Source organism: Mobula birostris, chromosome 6 (assembly GCF_030028105.1).
Source record: "Mobula birostris isolate sMobBir1 chromosome 6, sMobBir1.hap1, whole genome shotgun sequence".
In the NCBI taxonomy this organism is placed as follows: domain Eukaryota; kingdom Metazoa; phylum Chordata; class Chondrichthyes; order Myliobatiformes; family Myliobatidae; genus Mobula; species Mobula birostris.
In genome coordinates, this window is record NC_092375.1 from 129,688,335 (window position 1) to 129,712,696 (window position 24,362).

Sequence of the window (24,362 nt, forward strand, 5' to 3'; positions counted from 1 at the left end):
ACTCCAGCAACGCTACCGAACGGCGAGGTAGCAAAAATCTGTCCTTGAACAGCTACACATTCTACTTAAGTGTTAGTTCTCAAAAAAAAATATATATATATCAGGCAAGCTGGCTCAACGCAGACATATAAAAATTCTCAGAACAGAGAAGTACAGATACTGTTATTTTTATATCTCCGTTGCAAGGCACATTTCAGTCACTCAGAGTACATTAGTTACAGATAAATGATTGTAGACTTCGAATTCACATTTTAAAACAAATCATTAGCCCCTCAGTGCCCATTACAATGATATTTTCTTCCACAAATACACTACCAGTGAGAAAGGCAGAAGCCCAGTCCATGACAGCTCTAAGGAGTATCTACATAAGCATGGGATGGTATATGGCAAATGGTGGAAGATGGCATTAAGATAGATGGATGCCCACAGTTAATGGCTAAATGGCTTGTTTCATGCTCTGTGAAACTACAACTGACATCGCCAAACTCAACTCTTAAATACCTCCTCCCATCTCTGCAGGAAGGGGGTTGACGATTCTAGTCTTCAGAATCAGACCTACTAAATCTTTCATTAGCACTCCTCCTCCTGCCCTAGCCTAGATCACAAAAGACAGATCCGGGACTGATTCTGTCTCTTCCATAGCAAGTCAGTATATCACTGGGAAGTTTTCGACTACATTATTTTAAGGCTGGTTTGAAGAGAGAGAAAGCGAATGTTTTTAAAATTAAAATGTTAAACAAGTGATTTGAAAGGCCCACTACTTGGCCATTTTCTTGTCTTGGGAAATGTATTTATAACAACATTTGGTTGACAGATATGCGAAGGATAATGAATTCCTTTGGCAGGGTTTTGAATTGAAAAGTGATTGGTCAGAATATGTACGCCTGTGGTTTGAGCACTAGGCATATAAACAAAAGCAAAAATGAATTTGAAAACTTGCATTTCTACAATGCAGTGTATGACCTTAGAACATCCCAAAATGATTTTCGGCTGACATATTACCTCCTAGAGCAATCACTGATGTAATTAATGAAAATATATCAAGTATCCTGGCAATGCATGTGTACAGGTTTAGAGCATACCAAAAACCCTAAAGCAGATGTGCTTATCCAAAACTCTAGCTTTTAAGCACACACAGTCTCAAGGCTGTCTCAAGGTCTTTTACAAAACACAAGAAACGCCCTTGATAATAGATGTGTATCGGACTAGCATGCAAATATACCAATTGTCTGTGAGCTGCTGAACGTGTTCATGTCTAATCCACAAACAAATCCAGTATTTTTTGCTATAACTGAAGGCAAGATTTCACAAAAGCATTCCACTTCCACTGTCCCCAATCCCTCTCAGTGTGATTAACTGTGCATAGATCAAATACACCAACGCATCAAAAGCATTCCTTAAGTACCCACAGGCTCCCAAAATTCCTCTGCATAACGGATCTTTCCATGCTCTGCATTTACAGATGGTTTCCAATTAACTATCTTTTTCTGAGAGGAAGTGGTTGGCAAACTTGAGGGTCAATGGATCAAAACAGGATCAGTAAATCATGGAAGAGGTAGCAACCCTGCTGCAGACCTTTGGGAAGGAGAAAAGGGAAGAGTTCTCAGAAAGGGAATTGGTTGCAGATTTGGTAAAATTACCATTGCTGTAACATGCTACTTGGCTGTTACAAAACATGTGCTGGTGGTCCATATCAAGCAGCCACCATTTTCTGACAAACATGTGTAGCCAAGGGGAGAGAAGAGGTTGACTTCTGATCACCTTGGAAATGAAAGCATTTTGCGTAGAAAAGGACCTCCTTTATTATACAGTATTGATTTCACTTGCACTAGTCTCACACTGGTACCGTTTATTCAATGCCACTCAACCTACAATGGAATGGGGATCAGTTCAACAGGAAAGAAAAGTATTTTACAAGGAATCCTTGACCAGACTTGAGCAGAGGAATGTGTAAACCACTTTTAAGTTTTCTGTGGAAATGATAGCTCAGCAATTCTGCAAATGGAGATAAACATACACTTATCAATGTGGTGCTGGCCTGCAGTGACACAAAACATGTTTATTTTAAACCCACATTCACTGAAATCTTATCAAAAGCCTTTAATCAAACAGTGCCCATGTAAGTGAGACAAAAAGTTCTCTTAAAGAAAACAAAGAAAAGGAACACCCAGAAATATCCATTTTTTAAAAAAAAGAATCAACGGAATGCTTTCATGGAGGGTTATTATTGTGTTACAGCACATCAAAATAAAGACTGCTGATACCTTTTAAATGTATGTTTAAGCCTGAAATTCTTTGTGACAACTAACAGCCTCGTAGGTCAGAAAGGGAAAAAAAATCATCAGTTCTCTCGGCAACCCTGAAGCTGCAATCCAATGGAGTAAGTATATTGAGGATCTGTATAATTAACCCTTGGGATAATGAGCATCTCATTCTCATTTCCCAAAGTGTAGTTGATTGTTACATCAGGAAGACACGTGGGCGATGCAACGTGCAAAGCTTTGTGTCAAGACAGAAACTTCTTCCCAATACTAATTACTTGTTCTCACTGCTGAAGACAGCTTCTACAGGCAGGCCTTTGATCAAAAGAGACAAAATAAAACTTTCAGTGAGCAGCTGATGCGGCTGGGTTAGTGCATCTCAGTGGGGAACAGTTTTGTCTCCAATTCAGAGGATCAAGAGTTCAACTCACACTCCAGAAAACCGGTGCGACACCTTTCAGTCTACTCAAATTGCCCCTGCAGATGAGATCTCCCATATGTCCTGTCCTGTCTGAGCATCGCTGTGACATTCTCCCTTTTCATCAGAGAAAACCATGCACCTCTTTTATGCCCTTTCTTTTACGTCTAAACAAAGAAGCCCAGGAATGATGAGCTGCCAGTCTTGTCCCTCATGCAACTAGACCTATGCAATGGAAAAAAACATCATAATTCCACGTACAACATTACTGTCAGAGGTGTCATGTTTTGAATGAGATGATAAAATGAAGTCCAGTCGGTTTCACCTGTGGATGTAAAACATCCCTTGACAACCACTCCCAAGAGGAACAGCTTAATTCCGCCTGGTATGCTAGCTGATATTTATCCTTTTATCAACATCACTGAACCACATTATCTATTCTTTACTACATTGTCATTCTGATTTGAAAGCAGAAAAGCAGGAAGAAGTTGGATGAAGTAGTGGAGGGATGGGTTAGTAAATTTGCTGATGACACAAAGGTTGGCGGTGTTGTGGCTAGTGTGGAGGGCTGTCAGAAGTTACAGCGGAACATTGATAGGATGGAAAACTGGGCTGAGAAGTGGCAGACGGAGATCAACCCAGATAAGTGTGAGGTGGTTCATTTTGGTAGGTCCAATATGATGGCAGAATATAGTATTAATGGTAAGACTCTTGGCAGTGTGGAGGATCAGAGGGATCTTAAGGTCCAAGTCCATAGGACACTTAAAGCTGCAGTGCAGGCTGACTCCGTGGTTAAGAAAGCATACGGTGGATTGGCCTTCATCAATCGTAGGATTGAGTTTAGGAGCCAAAAGGTAATGTTGGAGCTATATAGGACCCTGGTCAGACCCCACTTGGAGTACTGTGCTCAGTTCTGGTCGCCTCACTACAGGAAGGATGTAGAAACCATAGAAAGAGTGCAGAGGAGATTTACAAGGATGCTGCCTGGATTGGGGAGCATGCCTTATGAGAATAGGTTGAGTGAACTTGGCCTTTTTTCCTTGGAGCGACAAAGGATGAGAGGTGACCTGATAGAGGTGTATAAGATGATGAGAGGCATTGATCCTGCGAATAGTCAGAGGCTTTTTCCCAGGGTTGGAATGGTTAGCATGAGAGGGCACAGTTTTAAGGTGCTTGGAAATAGGTACAGAGAAGATGTCAGGGGTAAGTTTTTTTACGCAGGGAGTGGTGAGTGCGTGGAATGGGCTGCCAGCGATGGTGGTGGAGGCGGATACGATAGGGTCTTTTAAGAGTCTCCTGGACAGGTACATGGAGATCAGAAAAATAGAGGGCTATGGGTAACCCTAGGTAATTTCTAAAGTAAGCACATGCTCAGCACAGCTTTGTGGGCTGAAGGGCCTGTGTTGTGCTGTAGGTTTTCTATGTTTCTAAGTTGTGGTCCATGTAGGTACCAATGACATAGGTAGGAAGAGTGACGAGGTTCTGCATAGGGAGTTCAGGGAGTTAGGTGATAAGGGCCTTCAGGGTTGTGGTCTCAGGACTGCCACCCATGCCACATGCTAGGGAGGCCAGAACTAGGAAGATGATCCAGTTTAACACTTGGCTAAGGAGTTGGTGTAGGAGGAACGATGTCAGATTTTTAGATCACTGGGCTTTCTTCCAGGGGAGGAGGAACCAGTACAGAAGAGATGTTTTGCACCTGAACTGCAGGGGGAATAATATCCTAGTGGGCAAGTTTGCTAATGCTGCACATTGGGGGCTTACATGAGAGTTGCAGCGGGATGGTAACCAAAAGTCAAAACAGATAGTGGAGAGGCTATGGAGACAGATATTGTTAGGTATTCAGGCAAAGTCAGGATTCAAAAGGTTGAGCATGGTGCAACTAATGTTCTGAGATCCATATATTTCAATGCAAGCAGTATTGCTGGAAAGGCAGATGAGCTCAGGACATGGATCAACACATGGGATTATAATATTGTAGCCATTTGTGAGATGTAATTGCACAAGGGGCAGGACTGGCAGCTCAATATTGCGGGGCTCCGTTGTTTTAGACTGGACAGAACAGGAGGGATTAAAGGAGGAGGGGTGGCATCACAAGTCAGGGAAAATGTCACAGCAGTGCTCTGTCAGGACAGACTGGAGTACTTGCCTCGTGAGGCTTTATGGATGTAATGAGGAATAAGAAAGGAATATCCATGTTAATGCGACTATATTACAGATAACCCAATAGACCACATGATTTAGAGGAACAAATTTGCAGAGAGGTCACAGACTGTTGCAGGAAACATAAGGTTGTTATAGTAGGTGATTTTAACTTTCCATATATTGACTTGGACTCTATACTGTAAAAGGACTAGATGGGATAGAGTTTGTCAAATGTATATAGGAAAGTTTGCTTAATCTGTAGATAGAAATCCCAATGTAAGAGCATATAATACTGGATCTACTATTTGGGAATGAAACAGGGCAGGTGACAGAAGTTTGTGTAGGGGAACACTTTGCATCTTGTGATCATTATGCCATTAGGTTCAAAGTAAATACGGCAAAGGATAGGTCTGGTCTACAGGTTGAGATTCTAAATTGTGGAAAAGGCCAATTTTGATGGTATCAGAAAGGATCGGGAAAGTGTGGATTGGGACAGGCTGTTTTCTGGCAAAGGTATACTTGGTAAGTGGGAGGCATTCAAAAGTAAAATTTTGAGAGTACAAAGCTAGTATGTGGCCGTTAGAATAAAAAGGAAAGATAACAAGAGTAGGGAACCTTGGTTTTTAAGAGATATTCAGGCCCTGGTTGAGAACAAAAAGGAGGTGCCTAGCAGGTATAGGCAGGTAGGAACAAATGTAGACCTTACGGAGTATAAGGAATGTGAGAGAACACTACAGAAAGAAATCAAGAGGGCTAAAGGAAGGCACGAGTTTGCCCTAGCAGGGAAGGTGAAGGAGAATCATAATGGATTCTACAGATAAGTTAAAAGCAAAAGAACTGCAAGGGATAAAATTGGTCTCCTGGAAGTTCAGAATGGTAATCTATGCGTGGAGCCAAAAGAGATGGGGGAGATCTTGAAAGGATTTTTTGTATCTATATTCACCCGGGAGATGGGTGCAGAGTCTATAGAAGTGAGGCAAAGCAGCAGTGAGGTCATAGATCCCATACAGTTTACAGGGGAGGCAGCGTTTGCCCTCTTGAGGCAAATTGAGGTGGATAAATCTCTAGGATCTGACAAGCTGTTCCCTTGGACCCTGTGGGAAGCAAGTACAGAAACTGCAGGGGCCCAAGTAGAGATATTTAAACCATCCTTGGTGACAGGTAAGGTACCAGAGATTTGGAGGATAACTAATGCTACTCCACTGTTTAAGAAAGGCTCTAAAAATAAACCAGGGAATTATAAGCTGGTGAGCCTGACATAGTTATTGGAAGGTATTCTGAGAGACTGGATTAGTGAGTATTTGGATAGATAGGGACTGATTAGGGATAACCAGCACGGTTTTGTATGTGGAAGGTCATGTCTAACCAATCTTATAGAGTTTTTCAAGGAAATTACCAGGAAAGTTGATGAAGGGAAGGCAGTTGTTGTTTATCATCTATATCAATAATGTGGATGAGAATGTGGTTACCTAATCAGCAAATTTGCAGATGACACCAAGATTGGGGGTGGAGTGGCAGCGAGGAAGACTATCAGCGCTTGCAGTAGGATCTGAAAAAATGGGCTGAAAAATAGCAGATGGAATTTAATACAGACAACCTTGAGGTGTTGCACTTTGGTAGGACCAACCAGGGTAGGTCTTACACGGTGAACGGTAGGGCACTGAGGAGTGTGGTAGAACAAAGAATAATGCCCTGGTTGGTTTATATTTTTACTGTTATGCTGTATGTATTTCATTTAGCAGTTCTGTAAGAGCAGTCTTTTCTGTTTTCAGCATGTTTGGGTTATTGTTGAAGATAAGAGATTATGCAATTAGGATGGTCGAATTAAGGGAAGGTTTCTCTGGTGAGGGGCACTATGGATGGGCTTGGGGTTTTGGTTTGAGAAAGAATGAAGAGGGAAGATGCAGGAGAGAAGGGGTCATAGGATTCGACCCAGAGCGGGACCGTGATTCGACGAAGCCAGTGGCAAGATCAATTGAGGATTGGTGACTATGGGGAAACTGTGAGCTCCAACTTGTGCGCATTTGGCTGTTTCACTAAAATGGGCCCTTTTCTTCTCTGCTCTTTTCTTTACTGACCATTTCATCAAATTAAGATTCATAAATATAACCTTTAATCATATGGGGTGTACTGTCTGATATTTCTTGGCACTAATTTGTAACAGGGTAGCAAATTACACAGCATCCACACAAACAGGGGCTTGGGGTGGGAGAGCGCCTCACTCTCACGAGTTTGGTGGACTTACGCAGCCAAGGAAACCAGGGGATTTCAAAAGTAATCAGGGAATACAAGTCTATAATTTGCTGAAAGTGGTGTCACAGGTAGATAAGGTCATAAAGAAAGCTTTTAGCACATTGGCCTTCATAAATCGATATACTGAGTACAGGAGATGGGATGTTATTTTGAAGTTGGTGAGGTCTAATTTGGACTGTTGTGTCCAGTTTTGGTCACATACCTACAGAAAAGATGTAAATAAGGTTGAAAGAGTACATAGAAAACTTACAAGGACGTTGCCAGGTCTGGAGGACCTGAGTTATAAAGAAAGATTGAATAGGTTAGCACTTTACTTCTTGGAATGTAGAAGATTGAGGAGATTCGAGAAAGGTTTACAAAATTATGAGGGGTATAGATAGGGTAAATGCAAGCAGACTTTTCCCACTGAGGTTGGGGTGGGACTACAATGAGAGGTTATGGATTAAGGGTGAAAGGTGAAAAGTTTAAGGAGATCATGGAGGAAACATGTTCACTCAGAGGGTCATGACAGTATGAATCAAGCTTCCAACACAGGTGGTGCAAGCGAGCTTGATTTGAACACTTAAGAGCAGTTTGGATAGGGTACATGGATAGTAGGGGCATGAATTAGCATGGCCTAGATGCAGGTCCATGGGACTAGGCAGATTAAATGTTTCAGCAAGGACTAGATGGGCCAAGAGGCCCTTTTCTGTGCTTTACTTTTCTATGACTCCATGACTCTTATTCAAACATCAAGCATCAAATTGGAAGTTTGCGTAGGTTCAGCATGTCATCTAAAATTTGACACCAACTTCTGTAAGAACACAGCGGAGAGTATCCTGACTGGTTGCATCACAGGTTGGCATGGAAACACCAGTGCCCAGGAATGGCAAAGTCTACAAATCCATGATTGAGCACAATTACAAGGACACTGCCACAATAGAGCAGCGTCTATCTTCAAGGACCTCCACCATCCAGGCTACGTCTCTTCTCGCTGCTGCCATTGGGAACGTGGTAAAGGAGCCTCAGTTCCCACACCACCAAGTTCAGGAACAGTTATTACCCCTCAACCAGTGTGGATAACTTCACTCACCTCAACACTGAATTGATTCTACAATCTATAGACTCACTTTTAATGATTCTACAACTCATATCGTCAGAATTATTTATTTACATTTTTATTTACTTAAATTGTTATCTTTTGCACAGTGGTCATTTGTCAATCTTTGTTTATATATGGTTTTGATATATTCTACTGTATTTCTTGTAAATGCCCACAAGAGAATAATCTTACAGTAGTATATGGAGACATGGGTATTTTCATAATAAATTTACTTTGTCTTTGAAGCAATATCTGTTGAAAGGGAAACCAGTTAATGTATCAGGCTGGCTATATTCAGCAATTTTATTTGTTTTGCATTGTCTGTCATTCTGGGGGGGGGGCAGTGTTGTATGAAAAACTGGCTGCTTTATCTCCGCTAAGGTCTGAGAAGGTGTCACATGACGGGCAACAATGAATATAGAATCAAGTCAGGTTTTATAAAAACAAACAAACATTCAGTCCTGACGAAGGGTCTTGGCCTGAAACGTCGACTGCACCTCTTCCTAGAGATACTGCCTGGCCTGCTACGTTCACCAGTAACTTTTATGTATGTTGCTTGAATTTCCAGCATCTGCAGAATTCCTGTTGTAAACATTTATTAAACTCTGCTCAAAAATAGCGAAATGTATTTAAACGACTAACTTAACTGGAAGTTAACTGCTATGCGGCAACTCTGGAACAGTTCTTAAAAGGGTAAATGCGAAAACAGTTCTTAAAGTGGTAAATTCGAACACGGTTCTTAGAATGGTAAATTCAAAAGTCCAAGAGGATTATACAGTCAATTAAGAGAGACTTTACTGAAGTAAAGAATTTCTCGAAGACGTCACGCTACTGCTGATCCCAGCCCTAACCTGCCTTGTCTGCAGGATTCACAACGACGGAAATAAAACAGTTTAAAAGAACTGACCTTTTCCTCTGGAGAATAGACACTGCACTGTCCTTCCTACTTTAGCAGGGGATATCTCAGTCGCAGGTCACTTTTTCTTGAACGAAGATTCAGTAAAGGTCAATCCTCTCCAAAACCGCCAAATGATTATCAGCTTTACTCGACTCGGCGAATTCCTGTACTTTGGTAAGGTCTTCACTATCCAATACTACTCACAATAGAAAGTAGAACTCCACTTTAAAACAAAACTGCGTCATAAGCCGCATACGCAGCAAAATGGAGTATCTAACACAAAACTAAACTGAAAACTAACTGCATCACATCAGGGGTCTCCTTTATATACCAGTTGAGAACAGGTCATCATGTGACCTCACTGGCGGGAAAATTACATCATGTGACCTCCGCAAAACCATTACATCATGGTCATAAGACAGTCACAAGACATCCATGAGGTATGTAACAGAAGGTAAAAAGTTTCTCTAAGTGCAAGCATTTGACCTTTTAGTGAAGGAATATAAAGTGCCTCAAGTAGAGTTAACAATTTCTACTTGTTTTTGGACCTCCACTTCCATATTATTTGCATATGGAATTACTCACCAGCTCTGCCCAATTTCTTGGAAATGGGCATCAGTAGCAAGTAAAATAGCAATGGCAGACAACCTTCCCTTGCAGTGTGGAGACCAAAATTGGAAAATATTTCAAAAGTCTTAAAAGTAGCTTTTTGGGCATTAAAATCAAATGTTTCAGAAATAAGTGGTGAAGGTTTCTCACCACAGAGCTTTATCCTATCGGTGTGACTGTTGAGAGAAGGTACAATGTTCGCCATTGCCAGAAATGGATCCTGCACCTTCAGATGTGAAGGCATTACTTTCTCCTCAATAAGTGTTAGCTTGAAGATGTTCTCATCCTTTTAGTTGTAGAGGGACACAGCATGGAAACAGGACCTTTGGCCACTGAGTCCATGGCAGCCGACAACCACCCATTTACATTAATCAAACATCAATCCCTTTTATTTAACCTTGAGCTCCCTGCAGATTCTACCTACACACCAGAAGCAACTTACTACATCCAATTAAACTATGAGTCTGCACATCATTAGGATATGAGAAGAAACTGGAGCACCCACTTGAACACAGAGGGAACGTGCCCCTCAAGGTCAGGATTGAACTGGGATCTCTAAGGAGTTTCCACCAGCTGCAGCATGATGTCAATTCCTATTTGACTAGCAGAATGGTGAATGAGAGAGGTTCAGCACTCCCAAGAAATTCTGGGCAACTAATCATTTCTCAATCATCTGGATGGGAACTGCATGCAACTGGCTATGTAATAGACTTGCTGTATATTGTGGAAAGACAAGCCAAGATGGAATCATTTAAGGAAGACTTAATGGAAGCATCCAAGATGTTTTGAGAAAGAGAAAGCATCTTCCCCTATCTACTTGCAGGTGGGCTGATACTCAAATCACATAGACTTACAATAAATGGCAAAGGAGGCAAGGATGAAGTTCTTGTTTCTTTAAAGCACAATGATCTGTGATGTATAATGCATTGTCCAAAAGGTTACTTCCGCCAAATCCACTGTTTACTTCTGGAATTGGATGAATGATTTCACAGGACACATCTGCAGGAATATAGGGAAAGAATCCAGGGAATAGAAGTACATTGAAATAGAATTAATTTTGGAAAAAATTGCACAGGTTTGAAAGGCTGAGTGGCTTCCTATAATGTGCTTATGCTTGAGCATGCTTCCTTTGCTTACAAAACAATAAGAGGTAGGTTATTACTTCTAACAACCAGGACCAACGTGTACACTAACTGTACAGTGGAAGTAATCATCGGCTGTACCCTCTGTGAGGCTGGAGAGTCAGGCTCCTGAACCAGCATGGATAACTTTACTCACCTTAACTCTGAACTGATTCTACAACCCATGGACTCACTTTCAAGGACTCTACTACTTGGAAATAACACAGGATGCAACAGAGAGATTACTTAATCCATCAGATCTGAGGAGACTCTTCCCTTGTCATCTGGGGATATTAGCCCTGACTGGATAATTTCTTGAAGGCTTCAACACAAGCTTCTCCCTCCAACCACCACACAACTCCTGCCAACCACTAACCAAACATCACTCTTTTGGGTTACTTGGCATATCGAATCTCAGGGTGAAACACTCTCCTACAACAAATGGAAAATATTCATATTCTTAAGTTTCCCACTTGCGTTATTCTTTGCCTGTTAGTCAAAAAGACTCTCTTCCTATTTCCAATATTTTAAACAAATAATTAGAAGGGTGCATTAAAAGTAGATTGAAACAAATGCTATATTTAGCATCTCTATAATTTGCCCATAAGGTGCTCTCAGCATTGTCTGGAAGGTTGATCTTTAATGACTAGCAACTCCAAGTGAGTTCCAAAACGTTCCGGATCTTCAATTATTCAATCACATTCATACAATTCACTAATTCTTCTGTGATATTCCTTTTTCTGCTCTCGTGCTTAAACTTTTCCAAAATATGAACCATGATTTCATCCAAAAATGGGACAAGTGCAAAGAACCTACTGGCCACTATGCTTCAAAAATAGTTCACTATCCCTGTCTTAATCATGGTGAACCTACCATACATGTTCACTATGGCTCTGTGGTCTCCATTAATTCAGAGAAGGTGTATATCATGATGCATGGCTCACAGCATAATTCTCTTTAAGACCGCCAACAACGTAAAAGCTCAAGGCAAAATGTATTCTTTCATCTTAGATGAGTGAGCCTGCAATCATATCCCGGTAGCTCAAAGATCACCCAGCCCTTGGACGACAAGATACCTTCCAGGTTGGACATACTCTACCCATCAGCGTGCACCAATGTATCTCAGCAACACATGATCAAAAGTTCTCAGTAGCACCTCCACCAACAAATTGCAACCATCCCAATTTACTGGTCCAAATGACAATATTGTATTGAATAGACATACAGCTTTTTCCACAACACCCTGCCAGATTGTAGCATTGGAGCATCCTCATCACTTGATCTACCACCGTTCAAGGCAGTTTTCAAAGGGTAACAACAGAAAAGTGGATATTAGTAGCACCAATATCCTAAAGCATGAAACTTGTCAAATCTCCAATTTATTAATCAAAGCTTAGGGTACCAGGTTTAAAAACTACAATTAATGATACATAAAATGAAGAGAAAACTGTTTCTATCAACATAATTCTTAGCGGAAAGGGCCTCAATTTAGTGAACATTCTAAAGGCCAACTACTCTCACAGCGCAGGATTTACTCAGCTCCAGTAATAACATAATTCTATAAAAGTAACATCAAGAAATGCCATATATACTGTGTTTCTAAAGAGGACACGGTTCATTTTTAAGGTCTCAGTCTTAAACTACTTATATACTGAGCTGTCAGAGTAACATTCTAGACTGATGCTGTTATAAAGCAGGCTCAAGCACAGACAACCATGTATGTGCTTATAGATGTACTATAATGATCAAGTCTCTGAATTGGAACATGGTGAAAGCCGACATTTGGAATTGTAGATTTAAATTATATTGTTAAAAAGAATTCAATCACGCTTAAGCACCTTCCATACCCAGACTTTCATCCTTGCGTTCTCATTTTATGAGATGTGATGATATGGTCTTTAATTTTCACTCTTGCTGTCAAGGGTGAAGCTCCTTCAAATCATCCAAGACAAAGAATGGAATCTATGGAGAAGGACTGGGAATCCTTTATATACTGACAGTCTCCTCTACAAAGATGTTACAACAGTGGCAGCTAATCTTTCCCCATGATAGCATGTTCTGTCTGTTGCCAACACTTTGTTCAATCCTGTGCCAGATATCCTGTCACCAGCACTTTGAAAATGTCATGCAGAAGTCATTTAAAAAAATCATGCAAATGGGATCCAACATTGAAGAGCGGTTCAGCAGGTTAATTAAAAAAAAGATAGGAACAGAAAAGGAAATGGGCAAAGGATGTTAGAAAACAATCAAGATTGACTATGTTGGCATCCATCCAGCTTGATTAATTTTATAGGAAGCATCTTCCATTCTCCGTGGAACTGTTTTATTTCTGAACTCTCTAATTTTGACAGGATCTCCTGCCCAGAGTCCACCTGCATCCTTAAATGATATGGCATGGCTCCTGTTATTTGTGCAGTGAAACAGAGGGTGGAAGACAGCTGAAATGACAAGAGTAACTGGTCATTTACAGATCAATGCCATAACCATCCTAGCTTCCCTGCCCAGTGCTGCATAACCTCAAGGTGGTCATGGCATACTCAGAGGTTCTAGGGGAATGAAGAATTCATCCAAATTCCAGAAAGAAATCAAATCTCTAAAGGATACTTCTATGAGGCACTTTGTGCATTGAAGCAGTTGGCTTATGAGCAAACACAACAATATTTCTTCTTGGTGTTTTCCTGTGTTATTTTTATGGCTGCTGATGTTCACTTTGGTTACACCTCATAGGCCTGATTTTATTCTCACAAGTCATTGAATATGATGTTAAAAAAATCACTCCCTACTCTGTACATAGTTTTCTTCTTTCCATTGTTCTTTCTTTCCTCTCCTTTCTATAAGTGTATACCTCTGATAAATATTATGTGGAGATTTGTGACAAAAAATGATTATATGATATATATATATATACACATACAACTTATGGAAATGTTTCTTTGATGATGAAATTCAATAAAAAATAAATTACCAGAAGAAGAAATAGGAAAAGCAGTTTTGGAAATAAAACAATCAAATGTAGTGATATGATTGGTGAAAATTGCAACCCTTTCTAGAGGTTTGGTTTCAACAGAACGCTTGCAGGTGTACATTTCAATAAGTTGACTTAAGTCACTTATTTCAGCCTTTGAGAAAAAGTACACAATCTTTTTTCTTCCTGCTGTGAACAGATTTAGCACGAGAATTACATAGTTACGGGATATAGAATAGGGAGGACTTAGCTTGCACAAAAAAAAATCCTAATATTGACAAGTGCAAGCATTTTCCCAGTTATTCCCATCACTGAGCCTGTACTGACATCATAAGGGTCAATGGGTTATCTTTTCAAATATAGAGAGCAAGATTTTGAAAAATTATTTTAAACATACAATTTTCAGTATGATCATAATGAGATAGAGAATCAGAATTAGGTTTAATATCACTGGCATATGTTATGAAATATATGTTGTGCAATACACAATAAAAACTATAAATTACAATAAGAAATTTTATATAAAAAATAAATAAAACAGGTAGTGCAAAAAGAGAGCAACAATATCGTCCGTTCAGAAATATGATGGAAGAAGCTATTCCTAAAATGTTGAGTGTATATCTTCAGGCTCCCGTACCTCCTCTTTGGTGGTAGCAAGGAGAAGAGGGCAAGTCCTTTGTCATGGGGGTCCTTTTTGAGGCATTGCCTTTTGAAGATACCTCTGATGCTGGGGAGGCTAGTGCCCATGACGGGGCTGGTTGAGTTTGCAACTTTCTGCAGATTTTTCCCCATCCTGTGCAGTAACCCCTCCATACTGAGCAGTGATACAATCAGTTAGAGTACTTTCCACAGTATATCTGTAGAAATTTGCGAGATATATAGAGAGATAGAGATAGAGAGAGTGATGTGTGTGTGTATATATATATATGTGTGTGTGTGTGTGTATATATATATATATATATATATAGAGAGAGAGAGAGAGAGAGAGAGAGAGAGAGAGAGGGAGAGGGGGGGAGAGAGAGAGAGAGAGAGAGACGAACAGTATCACAGATTTCAAGGAAAATATTTTTTGTGGTCTGTGATTAACTGAACAGGAGATGCAAATATTACCTTAAATTCACTGCCAATTACAGCATTATTTGCAAACTAATTTCCTGCAAAATTGGCAATTTAAGCAATTCCCTAGAGTGGGAGGACACTTCTTTCATTATGTTTGCTGTTAAACTCGAGATGCAAACCAAGCTATCAGGGAAGGCTTAATTATCATTTAGAATTGGGAGACAGGTGGAGATAAATTAACAAGGCTGGAATTGCTGCTTGTTCCTCCTGATAACCAAGCAAGAAGTTCATCATTGAATGACTTGGAAAAGGATACCAACCAACTTAAGAACTAAAATATAATGTTTTATGAAAGGAGATTAAAAATATGTGGGAACAATGACAATTTTAGCTTACACATCCCCCATCAGATCACAGCTTGGCTAACTGATGTACCATTTATGAAAAGTACCATGACATTATGTGTGAGGTTTCTTTGATAACATCTCCCAACCATGTGAACTCACCACCACAAAGACATAGGCAGCAGACACATGGAAGTTAACATCATGTTCAAATCACACATAACACTGACAGACAGCTCACATGAAACACTGAAGGTCTCTATTGAGCTTGTAGCTTTTTTTGCAGTTGTGTTTTAGGTTCATAGGAATGTTTTTGGGGGTTTGGGTATAAGGGGAGTTAGAGGTTAGGGGCAGTAAGTGAAGAATCAGGGATAGGAGCCAGAGTCCAAGTCAGAGTGCTCCGTGGGAGAAGTCCAGTGATCCCAGGGGTAGATATGATGTTTATGTTGGCAGGTCCCATGGAGGAGGGCTGGTGATTCCCAAGTCTGCAAGTCACCTCATGTTGGCAAGTCCTGGGATTGGAGGTCAGTGTGGTCAAAGTCTAAAGGTCATGAACTAAATTCAGCAAGCTGGAAAGTCAAGGTATAATGTTGTTGTGTCTGGAAGTTGGAAGCCCAATATCTGCGAGTCTATGAGTCTGGGTAGGAAGAAACACTCCCCCCCCACCACCCACCCTCTCAAGTCAGTAAGTCGAGGCCAACCATGAGCAGAGAGTCTTGGGTCGATACCAAAGAGGTTGACGACCTAAGTCAAAGCCCAATGTCAAGCTCCATAGGTAGGGGGCCTGGAAGACGAAGGCCAAATGTCTGTGAATCTGGGATAGTGGCACAAGTTTGGAGGTCTGAAGGTGACCAGTCCTGGGATTAGAGACCTGTCTGTGTGTGTGAGTGGGTGGGTGGGTGATAGGGAGAAAAGGGCATGTTTTGCTATTGTTGTTTTCTTGCTGCTTGTGTTGTTCTGCCCAACATTGTGAGCATGCAATGTTGGCACCAGAATGTGCGGCGATACTTGTGGGCTGCCCCTAGCATATCTTTACATTGTGTTGGTTAACACAATTGACGCATTTCACTGTAGGTTTTGAGATAAATAAAATCTGAATCTGATCTATTTAGCTACAATCCCTGATAGTTGCTATCTTAAGATCCTAAAGTTTTCAACACATCCATAATAATAAAAGGAAGATGATTTACTTCCTAGTCATGAATGTGTTTGGCAGAGGGAGACTTCAGGTGGAGTTATTTCCATCCTTCTGCAGCCTTCCCCCGTCTTGCTGGTAGAGGCTACAAGCTTGGGAGATGTTCCAAATAAGCTTGGCAAGTAGCTGTCGTCTTTGCTAAGCACTACAGCTGAGTGTTCTGGTATATAAGACGTTGCTCACTTGTCACTTACACGTCAATGCCTGAATGTTGTCTAGGTCTTGCTGCATGCAGTAAGGGTTGCATAATGCTTGAAGAGTTCCGAATGGTGATGAACTATAGAATCACAATCAAGTGTCCCCACTTTGAACTTCACAGTAGCAGCAAGGTAATTGAAGCAGCACTGATAGAACAAGCTTAGGCATGGATTGTGTTGGTTGCAAGTGTAGACACACAGAAAGGAGAGATTATTCCACTGCGGCCCAAATAAGTCTCAACTGTAAACAAAGGAGATTCAGCAGATGTTGGAAATCCACAGCAACACACAAAATCTGCTGGAAAACACAGCAGGTCAGGCAGCATTTATGGAGAGGAACATACAATTTGAACAAACAGGACTGATGAAGGGTCTCAGCCCAAAACATCAACTGTATATTCCTCTCATAGATGCTGCCTGACTTGCTGAGTTCTTCCATTTTTGTGTATATTTCCATTGTGGCAGAAAGACTTTGGGTATGGTGACCATATAGGATCCATTGCCTTTCAGTGATGTCCTCTAAGCAATAATTTTGCTGATTCTGCTCATCCAATGACATCAATTCAGTTACGGTATTATCTACTTGCTCCTTTAAATCCACTGACCTGATTTTACTGCATCAGTGTATTTGTGTCATGGTATACAACACTACCATAACTGAGTTAATGTAGACAATTCCAATCTGCCTCACCAGGTAAGAATTCCACAGGACTGAGTAGAATGCCAGACTCAATTCCTATCCAAGATTGATCCTTGGTGAGTTCTATGGAGACTAAAACTCCATAGAATTGGTTTGAGTGCTTACAAAGAACCGTGTGATAGAAAAATGCATGAGGCTAAGCAGTCAAGCATACTGTCGTTTTTCAAGCCTTCCACATCAGCCACAGCAGACAACGAACCTTGACCTTTGACATCGAGGCAGGCAGACATAGAAGAAGATGACTTGCCTGCCCTGATGGAAACAGATGACGATGAGATGACACCCCAGTGTCCTACCACCCCAACCCCTGGGCCGCGGACCAATACATTGCCGTGGAGAATACAACAGTAGTTGGGACGCACCCAGCACATCTTTAAGAAAAAAGCCAAAATAAACAAGCTAATTAATTAGGTGCTGCCCAGCACGTAAATGTTGGCCCAGATCAGAGGCGACACAATCGGCATTCGGCACTGATCTGGGCCGACATTTACATGCTGGGCGGCACCTAATTAATTAGCTTGTTTATTTCAGCATTTTTTTAAAAGATGTGCTGGGTGCGTCCCAGCCACCGCTGTACCCCTGCATTCTTCGCAGATTGACATTGGTTCGCTGCCCAGAGGTTGGGGTCCACTGCACCACCCCAGCCTCCGACAACTCAGTCTAACAGACCATCATCAGTGTGTTCGGCGCTGTCTTCCCAATTCCGATAAGTGATACTACACTGTACATACATTATTTCTACTTTATATAGGCTGTGTATTTTCATGTGTTATTTGGTATGATTTGGCAGCTTCATAGCTTAAAGGTTACTGGAGAGAGTGTTTCTGCCGACAGCGCTTGCATGAGATTTTCGCTATGGAGAACACTGCGCCAACGATTGTAGAGAAGTATTTCTACTTCATATAGGCTGTGTATTTATCATACCATTCCTGCTTTTACTATATGTTACTGTTATTTTAGGTTTTATATGTTATTTGGCATGATTTGGTCTGCGAACGCTCACAAATTTTTCCCATATAAATAAATGGTAATTGCTTCTTCACTTTACGACATTCCAGCTTACGAACCGTTTCATAGGAACGCTCTACCTTCGGACGGCAGGGGAAACCTGTATTGCACATTGATCACTATTTTTATATTATTACTATGTTTACATTATTAATATTCTGTATTTATTATTAGTTAAGCACACTGCTAAGTGTGTTTTTAAATATTGCTGCTGTAATGAGAGAATTTCCCACTCAGGATCAATAAAGTCTTACCATTATTATTATAATTATTAAATATCTTTGCAGTGGTCCTAAAGATAAGTGTGAGAGCACTGTGGACAAAGCCAACCAGCATTAAAGCTGATAGAGTCACAAACAGTTTAAAGCCATTACATCGGCACAGTAAGTAAGTCAAAAAGCAATTGCTTTTCTTTCGAGGTCCACATTAGGTAGTCAAGAACCCAAAATTCTTTTCAGCATATAGAATACTCTTTCATGATCATCAAACATTTGAGTATCAGTTAATGGCAGCAGAGGAAGAAGTGTAAAACTTTGAACATACTTCAGTTCAAGCTCTTCTATAAGCTAACAAGGCAACTTTGAACTGTGGAAAAAAAATCCTGCTGTGCCCAAGAGGGTTGCAAGGATCAGTCTCATTAATGTTCTCCATGGTGTCTATTAACTCCCAACTACTAAAGGTTAACTGAATCCTTAAGCTGCTTAGCATCAGTATATGAATCTCCACACCCACGCACACACCCCCTTCCCCCAACATTCATGCTTGCTCTTTGAGCTATGGCTTACTGTTATGATTGGCTTCACATGCAGGTTCCTGTTAGTGGGATCATCAGGCTGAGATGCACCTTGCTGTAACTGGGCAGGTGGGACAAGAGCTGGGTCACTGCTTCGCCGTACTAGAAGTGGCGTGCCTGTGGAGAACAGATTTAGGTCAACAGGATATCTCACACAACAATTCTCCATATAATTAAGACTAATGAATGTCACTTATGTCCTTAAAAAGTATCACTCTTTGATATAAATATTCAAAGCATTTATGTTCCCTTTTGTTTAATAGCAGCACGTTAGCTAATTTGGTTTTATCAAGCACTGGTAAGTCAGGATAACCTGTAATATTTCACACAAATAAGGTACATGTCTTAATTACCAACAACCCACTCCCAAAAATAAGCTGGTCCACATAGCTCTTGCACTTGCAGAGTAACATAGGCTTTTACATTTTTATTTATTAGAGCAACCATGCATTCATGTGGAGGACATACAAACTCCTTACAGACGGCATCAGAATTGAACTCTGAACTCTGAGCTGTAACAGCATTGCACTAACTTCTACACTATATTACCTTTGAATTAAGATAAAATAGCCTCAATCTAGATTGCATGGGTCAGATACCAAATGCTTTATCAGATATACACAGAAACAGAAGTCCAAAAGCAAACAAAATCTCATCAAAACTATCTTATCCTCGAAGTTAAACTTGGAAAATGTGTTTGCAGATTTAATTGGCTTTCATTGGGAAAGGTGAATGTTAACCACTGTATTCCCAAGGTGTTAAATTCCTAAATCAATTAGCAAGATTTTATTCACAATTTTGTCAGGCTAAGCATGAGGGAACTGAAAAGAACTTTTGATCTAAATGAAGTAATCTAAATGAACCATGCTCAAGAAGAAACAGGAGTGAATTTATTATCAAAGTATATATATGTTACCTGGCATTCACTTCTTGCAGGCATTTGCAGGAAAATAAAAAAAATACAACAAACTTTATGAAAATCTTTATATAACAGAGACAGACAAATATCCAATGTGCAAAAGAAGTCAAGTCATGCAAAAATAAATAAAAAAAATAGCGAACATGAGTTGTAGACTCCTTGAAAGTATATCCATAAATTAGAAAACACAGAACACATAGAAAACCTACAGCACAATACAGGCCCTTCGGCCCACAAAGCTGTGCCAAACATGTCCTTACCTTAGAACTACCTCGGCTTACCCATAGCTCTCTATTTTTCTCAGTTCCATGTTCCTATCCAGGAGTCTCTTAAAAGATGCTATCGTTTCTGTCTCCACCACTGCCACCAGCAGCCCATTCCACGCACTCACTACTCTCTGCGTAAAAAACTTACCCCTGATATCTCCGCAGTATCTACTTCCAAGTACCTTAAAACTATGCCTTCTCGTGCTAGCCATTTCAGCCCTGGGAAAAAGTCTCTGACTATCCACACGATCAATGCCTCTCATTATCTCTTATTGTGGAGTTAGTTCAGCATTAAGATGAATGAAGTTATCCACACTGGTTCAGGAGCCTAAACGTTTTAGGGCAGTAACTGTTCCTGAACCTGGTGGTATGGGAACTAAGGACCCTCTACCTCCCGCCTGATGATAGTAGCAAGAAGGGAGTATGGCCTAGATGATGGGGGTCCTTGATGACAGATGCTGCTTTCTTGAGGCAGAGCTCCTAGTAAATTTGCTCAGTGGTGGGGAGGCCTTCGCCTGTGATGCACTAATTTGTATCCACCACTTTTCGTAGACTTTTCATTTCCTGGGCTTTGGTATTCCCAGACCAAGCCATGATGCAATCAGTCAGGATACGCTCCACTGTGCACCTATAGAAGTTTGTCAACTTTTTAGATTACATACCAAATCTATGCAAACTTCCAATCTGATGCTTAATGTCTGAGTTCTTCCTGATGTTCTGAGTTTGAATCAGAATGATAGTGTTGTAAAGAATAAATAATATGGTTCAGTGATATTGCTAAAAGTATAAATATCAGCTAGCATACCAGGCAGATTTACCCTGTTCATTTTAGGAGCAATTATCAAGAGAAGTTTGCATCCACAGATGAAAAAGACTGGAGTTTACTTTATTATCTCATTCAGAACATGGCAACTTGGACAGTATGTTACTACCCTTGCTACTGAACTGTTGTATAATCTTGTACATAGAATTAATGATGTCGTTTCCCTCCATGTTGAGGTGAGTGCAGTTATCCACATTGGTTCAGGAGCCTAATGGTTGTAGGGCAAGGACTGTTCCTGAACCTGGAGGTGTGGGAACTAAGGCTGCTGTACTCCCTGCCCAATGGTAGTAACGAGAAGAGAGCATGGCATGGATGATAGGGACTTCAGAATATGCTTTAGATTGCTCAATTGCTCCTATTAAAAACAGATTTTCAGTCCAAGTATGTTCTCCAAACTAAAAGTCCGTCAACCAAGTACAAAAGAAATTCTGTGAGGCCTTGTCAACTAAGTGCTTTAGATTCTCACATCCTTTCAGATAGGCCATGGCATTAGTTCCCTCTGCAGAATGCCAAGGAGATAAAGCAGTCTGGTAGAAACGAAACACTAGTACACAGCTTTTTATTGCTTCAGACAAAATGTTAAATTGCTCTCTTACAGGTAAAAGATTTTAATTCACTACCAAAAAGGAGGAAGTGAGCTCTCATCAATATCATGGCCAATATTTAACCAGTTGTGCCTCCGTAGTTGATGTCACGTTGCTGTGCAAATAAAACTTTGTAAATTGGTTTATTATTGCCAATGTCGTGAGATACAGTGAAAACCATTTTGTGTTGCGTTCCATCCATACAAATCATTTCATCATAAAAATTACATTGAGGTAGTTCAAGGGAAAATCAATGACAGAATGCAGAATATAACATTACAGACAGTAATAGAGAAAGTGTAGTGCAAGTAAACAATAGGGTGCAAGACTATGAAAAGGTAGATTGTGTGATCCATAGCCATCTTATCAGTTCAATAGACTTACAACAGTGGACTGAAGCTTTTCTTAAGCCTGGTGACATGTGTTAAAGGCTTTTTTTTAATCTTCTGGCTGAAGTGAGGGGGAGAAGGCGGCATAGGAAGGATCTTTGATTAGGTTGGCTGCTCTACTGAGGCAGTAAGAAGCGTAGACAGCATCCATAGGTGGAAAGCTGGTTTTCACCTTGTGCTAGGTTGTGTCCTCATCTCTCTGCAGTTTCTTATGGTCTCAGGCAAGCAGTTTCCATATTTACCAGAGATGCATCCAGATAGGACACTTCCTATGCCACATCTATAAAAAGTAGTGAATCATGCCAAGCAGGGGCACTAGTGCACTTCTTGGCTAAGGACCAGGATAGCCTATTAGTGATGGTTACTCCTGAGAACCATAGTTCCTTGTGATATTCTTCAGCGAGGTGGTAAAGGGAGCAATGCAACTGCAAGGTCCTCTAATACAAGGACAATGGGTTATTTCTTTGGATCAACCAGAAACCTCACATACCCAATGTTCAGTTGTGCTCTAAAGCTAAGGGAGTGGTTGTAATTTTCAAATCTGCTAAAGTCCGGCTCAATTTGACACACACAGACTCTTGGAAAAGGATGTTCCAAAGCAGAGACATTTTAGTAGGACAGTAGACATAAAAGTTTATCCCTTCTGGGTTTAGGAAACACTTTTATATCCCTCAATATGTAGCTAATCTGAAAATGTTTTACTGCCAGTCAAATCCGAAATCAGTCAAATATCTGCTCAACAAAAAGAAAACGCAATCTAGTAATAATAAAGTACTTCCCTTTTATTAGCCAATCACAGAACATGGGTGCCACATGCATGGCCTGTTTATTGCCCATCCCCAGACTGTTAAAAAGGTCACAGTGAGCTGCCTTCTCAAACCACCACAGTCTATGTGGTGAAGAGTCTCGCACAAAGTTGCAAGCTAAATTCTAGGATGTAGAACAGAATTTGAAAAGAAGTTCAGGACTCTGACATTTATGTTGCCTGTCTACTGACAGATCTTCTGACACTTTATTTGGGATCAGAACTGCAAGTAGTTGCAGGACAGTGGGATCTGTGTCACATATTCCTTGATGATTACGGCCAGATTCAGAATCAGAACCAGATTTGTAATTCTGACATATGATGTTTATTGATTTGTGGCATCAGTACAATGCAAAGACATAAAAATTAGTATAAATTTATACAAATAAATAAATAATTCTAAGCAATAATGAGGTGGTGTTCACTCAGAATTCTAATAGCAAAGGGAAAGAACCAGTATCTCAATCATTAAATATGAGTCTTCAGGCTCCCCTACCTCTTCCCCATTTGTAGTAAAGGGAAGAGTGCCTGGACCTGCTCGTGATGTTCCTTAGGGATGGATACTGCCTTCCTGAGCCACCAGATCTTTAAGATGTTCTTGCTGGTTGGGAGGGTTGTGACTGTGATGGAGCTGGCTGAGTCCACAAACCACTATAACCTCTTGTGATCCTGTATAATGGAGCCTCCATGCCAGACTATGATGCCACCAGCAAAGATGTTCTCCACCATACATCTACAGAAATCTGTAAGAGCCTTTGGTGACATACTGTATCTCCCCAAACTCCCATTTTATGCAGAATATATTGCTTTAAATGTAGACTATAACACGTAGACTATATTTTCAAGACAAAGTGGTTTACAACGAGTGGAATTTTACCAACAGAGATAATTTTTTTCTAATTTAGTCCTACTGATCAATTTAGAGCAACAACGTGTAATTATATTTTCTCCCAAACAGAATACAATATGGTCTAATTGCACATGGTCTGCACAGGTACAAAAACTTAATCTGTGTCACATTAGTCTCATTTCAACAAAGGATTCTCCATTGACCTCAACAGCTCATGGAAAAATAATACACAGAGAGTGGGTGAAAGGAACAGACAAAAAGATTCATCTACTTTTCACTTCCTATTCTGATAATTAGAAGCACATGACAAACTGTGATCCACTATAAGAAAATAAAACCTTGGTGAAAAGGTGCTGAATGGGCAATTAATTGGGACATGATTACACAGACAAAAGTGCAGAGGAAGATCAGAACAATAGGACCAAAATGAAGAGAGTGTCTCAGGTTTAAGCTGATAAGCTTAAAACTGATACACGCCATCCAATTCTCTCATGTAATTTACAACTCCTCTTCCACTTGCTACAATTAAAAGAAGAAATTCTGCTTCAATTAGAATTTGGTCATAATGTCCAAAAAAGATATAATAATGATCCCACCCTTTTGCAATTAATTACTGTTTGGGATCAGAACAAGAGTCAGAAGATACATTATTAGATTGTAACATGAACCATGGAGACTT

The 24,362-nt window shown here is 40.4% G+C and overlaps 1 protein-coding gene across 9 annotated transcripts in view; it reads right to left on the bottom strand.

Moving 5' to 3' along the window:
* Positions 1–24,362, bottom strand: part of LOC140199358 (partitioning defective 3 homolog B-like) — a 1,206,993-nt gene that overhangs the window by 730,247 nt on the left and 452,384 nt on the right. For all 9 annotated transcript variants that reach the window (XM_072261292.1, XM_072261291.1, XM_072261294.1 and 6 more), the window contains exon 4: positions 19,040–19,164. In XM_072261292.1, coding sequence (XP_072117393.1) covers positions 19,040–19,164 — 125 coding nt within the window. The remainder of the gene's footprint in view (positions 1–19,039; positions 19,165–24,362) is intronic.